Here is a 6,316-nt window from a genome sequence, read left to right as displayed (position 1 = left end):
TTGTAATAATGTGGTAAGTTCGCGGTTCTCGTGGTGGTGAAGGAAGAGTGAATGTACACTGCTCGACTTGGTTGCACACACTTTATTTGTCGCCTGTTATTAATTTTATTGGAACAATGAGATACAAATGATAATTGTAGATAGAAAATGAAATAGATGCGTCCTCGCTGGTCGTTGCCGCCAATCTCCCCTTCTTGCTCGCCGCCCGCCGTCTCCTCGCCCCCTCCAGCGCCGCTGGCTCGCGCGAACGTGGTCGAGGCTGGAAGCTCGGACGCGCCACATTCAAACAGGATTTCTCCGAACACCGCCCGCCTCGTTCCCCGAACGACAACTTGATGCGTCGCCGCCCGCCGCTAGGCAATGCTCGCAGGTCCATCATCTGCTGGAGGGACGTACTCCTTCACAGGAAGAGAGACTAGTTTGACGATGGGTCGCGTGTACATTCCGCGAGCCGTTCTTACGTCTGCCACTCGAACCATGCCGTCTTGACCCAGATATACCTTGGTGACTCGGCCCAACGGCCATCGACCAGTTGCCGTCATCAAAGATGGGTCGACGATCACCACGCAGTCACCAACGCTCAGGTTTTCTTGTCGGCGTCTCCATTTGACTCGCTGCTGGAGCGTATTGAGGTATTCCTTGCCCCAGCGGTTCCAAAACACTGCTCGCAGAGCTTGGACGAGCTTCCAATGATGCAGGAGGTCAACGTTGAGTTCTGGGTCCAAATCAGCTTCAGGTATCGCGATCAGAGGCTCGCCCGTTATAGCATGGCTGGGGGTGAGGACTACCAAGTCTTCGGGGCCATTGGTAATCGGCCCGAGAGGCCTGCTGTTCAATACAGCTTCAATGCTCACCAGCAACGTCGACAGTTCTTCGTACGTCAGTCGTCGGGGGCCTACTGTGCGCTTGAGGTGTGTCTTGAATGATTTCACTGCAGCCTTCCAGACACCGCCGAAATGCGGGGCACTAGGCGGTATGAATTTCCACGTAACTCCCTTTTCAGCCATCGTGCTTTCGACTCTGTCCCACCGCAGATTCGCTCGCTGCAGCTCGCGCCGTAATTCTAAACTGGCCCGGTGGAAATTTGTGGCGTTGTCGCTCCAGATCTCCATTATTGGTCCGCGACGTCCAGTGAATCTCGTCAACGCTCCCAGCAGACTTCCGGTGGTTAGATCCCCCACAAGCTCAAGGTGGACTGCCTTGGACGTCAAACACACGAATACAGCGACCCAAGCTTTCACGGTGCGGTTGCCTCGACCTTTGATCGGTGCGATCCCGAATGGCCCGGCATAGTCCAGCCCGGTACGCAAGAAAACGCGGCTCGTTGGAGTGACCCGGGCAGCTGGAAAAGGTGCCATGATTTGCGTCATAGTTCGAGCCTTGCTGGTGACGCAGACGACGCAGCCCCTTATGTGCTTATTGATCAGTCGCCTGCCGTGAATAATCCACGCTCTCTGAAGCACTTGCTTGTAAGTGACTCGGAAGCCCCCGTGTAGTGTCACGGTGTGAGCCCAACGGACAATGAGTCCTGCGATCGAGCTCTGCGCGTCCAAGATCGGTGGATGTCTCTTGTTGAACGGCAGGCCCGATGAATGCAGCCGACCGCCGACCCGTAGTATGCCTTGATCGCAAAGAAAAGGATCAAGCGATGCTAGAGATCCTCGAGAGGGGACCGGCTTGTCTCTGGCGAGCGCGGCAATTTCCTCGTGGAAGGCTCGCTGTTGGCTATACCGTATGCACGCATCAAAGGCGATGTCGAGTTCTGTTCGAGTCATAGGCTGCAGGACTCTGTTGGTAGGTTCACGGCCTAGACGGAAGCGGATCCATCGACGCAGTCGGACCAGATAACGCAGCAATCGGTAGAGATCAGAGAATCTTGCTATGTGATCGTTGTCTACCTGGTCTGCAGCTTGTGTCGCAAGGCAAGCTGTCCGCTGTTCCGCTGGTGGAGTCGCGTCGCTGCTTGGGAGTGTTGGCCACCTTGCTGTTGATCCCGACAGCCACTCTGGCCCGTTGATCCATATGCTTTGAGAAAGTAGCCCCTCGGCATCGCTCCCTCGTGATGCGACGTCTGCAGGGTTCTCAGCAGTGGGAACATGGCGCCAAACGCTGAGTGGGACAAGTTCTTGAACTTGGTGTACGTAGTTGTCGACGAGTGAATTTCCAGTCGGCTCAGTCGAGCGTATCCAATGGAGCGCTATCAACGAATCTGACCACGCTGTACAGGAAATTACATCGACGCCCAACTCGTCGCAGATGGATCTCAGCAGTCTGGCAGCGATTAATGCAGCTCGAAGCTCCAGTCTCGGGATGGTCATCCTTGGCGTTTGAGACAAGGGCGGACGCAGGCTTCGTATGGGGCTTAATTTAGTCTTGGCAAGGAGCAACCTAACGATGGATTTTCCGCTCTCGTCCTCAGCCCTCGAGTATGCCACTGCTGCCATAGCACGACGACTCGCATCGACAAACACGTGGATCGTGAGCTTGGTACCCGCCAATCCTGACCCGATCCATCGAGGAATAGACATCCTGGCGAAGGCTGAGAAATTAGCTCTCACCGACAGCCAGCGTCGCGACATCGAGTCCGGTAACTTCTCGTCCCATGCTAGTTTGGCACGCCACAAGTCCTGGACTAGCATTTTGGCAGTGAGGGTGATAGGAGCGGCCCAGCCGCAAGGGTCGAACACTGAAGCCAACTCCGCCAGCACCCTTCTCTTGGTGAGAAGCTGATCATCACTGGAGCGCACATTGAGGCTGAGCATGTCATCCTGTGGACTCCAGGACACCCCGAGTTCCTTCACGGGGTCTTCTTGAGAGAAAGTAATAAGCGTCGGTCGAAGGAGCTCCGCCGAATCCAAACCGTCGAGCAGCTGAGGATGGTTTAAGACCCACTTGCGAAGGGGAAAGCCGCCCGCCTTCATGAGGTTGATCAATTGATCTCTCAACGATAATGCGGCTTTCAGCTCGTGCGCGCCTGACAAGATGTCGTCAACGTATCTATCCTTGGTGAGCGCATTCGCTGCCTCCGGGAAACGAGAGCCTTCATCAGAGCAGAGTTGCTGCAACGTGCGAAGCGACAAATACGGAGCACAAGCAGTGCCGTACGTCACAGTCCGTAACTGATAATGCTCGGGCGGGTGGTCTCTGCTTGGACTCCAAACGATGCGTTGCAGATTCACGTCCTGTTCGTCAATCAAGATTTGCCGGAACATCATTTGTACGTCTGTGCAGAAGGCGATGCGATGAGTTCGCCAACGCAGCAATACAGCCCAGAGAGTCCGTTGCAGTTTCGGGCCGGCACATAGCACATCGTTCAGACTGGAACCCGTTGATGTGGGTCGAGAAGCATCAAAAACCACTCTCAGTCTGCGGCCGCGGTCACTCAATTGCCATATTCCATGGTGCGGGATGTAACAGGAGCGTGGGCCTGGGTCAGTCAGTTCGGCGGTCGACAATTTTCTCATGTGTCCCATCTCTTCGTAAACTTTTATGAATGCTCGATACTCCGAAGCGAATTGTTCATTGGCGTCCATGCGTCGGTGCAGACACGCGAGCGAAGCTTTAGCCACGTTCTCACTTGAGCCAAGCTTGTCAGCAGCATCAGGTTGCAATGGCAATCGTACGATGTAGCGCCCAGAGGAGTCACGTCGGTGCTCCGAAAATATTTTCTCACACCACGCGTCAGACGGCCTTTCTCGGTGCACAGGTGGGACGTCTTCGAGCTCCCAGAATCTTTGGAGCATTGCGTTGAGCTGATGGTGCCAAGCAGGAAGATTCTCGTCAAGTGTTGTGAGATAACAGTGAGGAGAAGCTCGTTGAGGGTTGACTCCTTGACGACCCCAAATCATCCAGCCAAGGCTGGTATTTTCAGCCACTAACGCATCGTGGTGGACGAGTCCAGGTTTAAGTAAACGAGGTACGATATCTCCTCCAAGAAGCAGCTCGACTGTGCCAGGTTTATCAAATAGTGGGTCGGCCAAAGTCTCACCGACCCATGGCGTCTGGTCATCGTGAATCAACTGGTGTGCCGGCGTTCTAATTCCGAGGTGGCTCAGACAAAGGGCCGTGAACTCAATCGGAGCCTCGTGCTCTGGTAAGTGCAAGAGCAGAGCAGCAGTCTTACGAGCGTTACCGGCGATTCCACCGCCAACAACCCCAACTGTCACGTTTATTATCGTGAGTGGTGCCATCAAATGTTTTGCTACCCTAGTGGAGATGATGGAGACCTCGGAGCAAGCGTCTAGCAGTGCTCGAACCGTCACAGGCGTGCGATTAACGCTGCTGAGTTGAATCTGGGCGGTAGGAAGCACAGCTAGTCAGGAACGGGTACCATTCTCCTCGCTGTCACTCGGCAAGCTTCGGCTATCGGCATCCAGTGTTGCAAGGACAGTGCGCTTGATCTTGCTGGTCGATTCCTCACGCGTTGGTGACGCAGCTCGCTTTCTACTTCGATCGTGCAATGCTGTGTGATGAGAGGCGCGACAGATCTGGCAGGTAGATCCAGATGGGCAAAGGCGGGCTGCATGACCTGGACGTAAGCAGTTGAAGCAGAGTCGGGAACGAGCGACCAATATTCGTTTGTCTGCCAGCGACAATCGTACGAACGCATCACAACGTCCAAGGTAATGCTCGCCTTGGCACTGAGCGCAAGAAGATTGGCCATAATTCGTCGCGTATGAACAGGCATGTCTCTCCCCAGTGCTTGATGATTGAGCCTTGGTCGGTGGTGGCGCACTGGACGAGCACGCGACTGCCATGCGACATCTGCTCTGCAGAAAGTCTTCAAGGGTGGAAAACGAGGCCAAGTTGTCGCCTCGTTTCGTCATGGTTCCATCAGCGATGTCCAGCCGCTCGAGCTCGGCCTCCCAGGCTCGTCTAGTGAAGTTATCCATACACGACGCCGCAATGTTGACAAACCAGTCGTCCCAGGTGTCAACTGGACAGTTGAGCGTGAGGAGCTGATCCCGGTGGCGCCTCAGAGTGTCGATAAGGTGCTGCATCGCCTTCAGAGAGTCCTCGCGAATTGGTTTTAAGCCGCGAAGTGCGCTCAAGTGCTCCTGCACAAGTAGCCGCCGATTCTCATACCGAACCTCCAACAAATTCCATGCAGTATCGTAGCTGTCACTCGTAAGTTGTAGAGAGTTCAAAGCCGATTGAGCCTCGCCTTTGACAAGAGACTTCAGGTAATAAAGTTTCTCAACGTTGCTCAGACTGCCGTCACGATGTATCAGGGCCTTGAAAAGGTCACGAAAGGACTCCCAGTCCTCACGTCGACCAGAAAACTCGGGTACGTTGATCCGGGAAAGTCGCGACTGTGACTGGACTGAAGAATGTCCGTCGAGGCGCGGTGTCCTGACTTCGAGTTGGTTTGGCGGTTGCAGGCGATTTTTGGTGTCATACAGCACGCCCTTTGCGCGCGTGTATCGCTCTTGAACGCCGGCATACACAATAGCTCTGTCATAACGCTCCCCGTCCTCGAGAGGTGCAAAGCAGCGCTGGTGATTCGATTGGAAGTCCGCCCAGTAGTTCTCCAGAAGCTCGTAACGAGCTTGAGCCAAGCCCAAGGTCCAGCTGTCGATTGGCGTGGACTCAATGTCATTGGTCAAAGCTTTGATCACCTCGATCAGCTCGAGTTGGATGGGCAGTAGATCATAACCTGCAATTCACAATATATTTTAGGCAAGCTCGACGCCGTGGCGGAGTCTCACAAAGACAGAGTCTGACATCAACAACATTCACATACATGTCTATGCATTGCTCATCGCTTAGGCAACGCAGATACGTGCATGACTTACGTGATATGCAAGGCACACACACACACACACATGCACGTTCACACAAACAGACTCGCTGGCGTCGGTGCCTTCGTCTCAGCATCGTAGCATTGCAGCCTAACTCGCCAGGTTATGGTTGCCCTTGTTCATGTCACAGATGAATTGCAGCGTTTTGTATCACAGTTGAAGTACGCACATGAGCGCGCACCTCGAGTTGCAGGCCTCGCAATTAAGTCGAGCTGCCGTCACAATTCGCATACTACAGAAATTCGTTCTCACCTGCTTCCGAAACGGTCGTCATGTTGGAATTGTGCGACGCGTAAGACATGTTTCAACGTACGATCCGGCTCCGAAGGACCAATGGTAAGTTCGCGGTTCGCGTGGTGGTGAAGGAAGAGTGAATGTACACTGCTCGACTTGGTTGCACACACTTTATTTGTCGCCTGTTATTAATTTTATTGGAACAATGAGATACGAATGATAATTGTAGATAGAAAATGAAATAGATGCGTCCTCGCTGGTCGTTGCCACCAATCTCCCCT

General features: G+C 54.0%; 1 protein-coding gene across 1 annotated transcript; it reads right to left on the bottom strand.

Annotated features, from left to right (window-relative positions):
• Positions 1 to 353: 353 nt before the first annotated feature.
• LOC106657413 lies at positions 354 to 6,102 on the bottom strand. The gene is made up of 4 exons (XM_023458378.1): positions 6,054 to 6,102; positions 4,602 to 5,656; positions 4,349 to 4,528; positions 354 to 4,292 (listed from the first exon to the last, which is right to left on the bottom strand). The coding sequence occupies exons 1-4, from the start codon at positions 6,100 to 6,102 to the stop codon at positions 354 to 356; spliced, it is 5,223 nt and encodes a 1,740-aa protein (XP_023314146.1).
• Positions 6,103 to 6,316: the final 214 nt, after the last annotated feature.

Source organism: Trichogramma pretiosum, unplaced genomic scaffold (genome assembly GCF_000599845.2).
Source record: "Trichogramma pretiosum strain Unisexual culture from Peru unplaced genomic scaffold, Tpre_2.0 scaffold78, whole genome shotgun sequence".
Lineage (NCBI taxonomy): Eukaryota > Metazoa > Arthropoda > Insecta > Hymenoptera > Trichogrammatidae > Trichogramma > Trichogramma pretiosum.
This window is presented reverse-complemented; position numbering and strand designations above follow the sequence as displayed.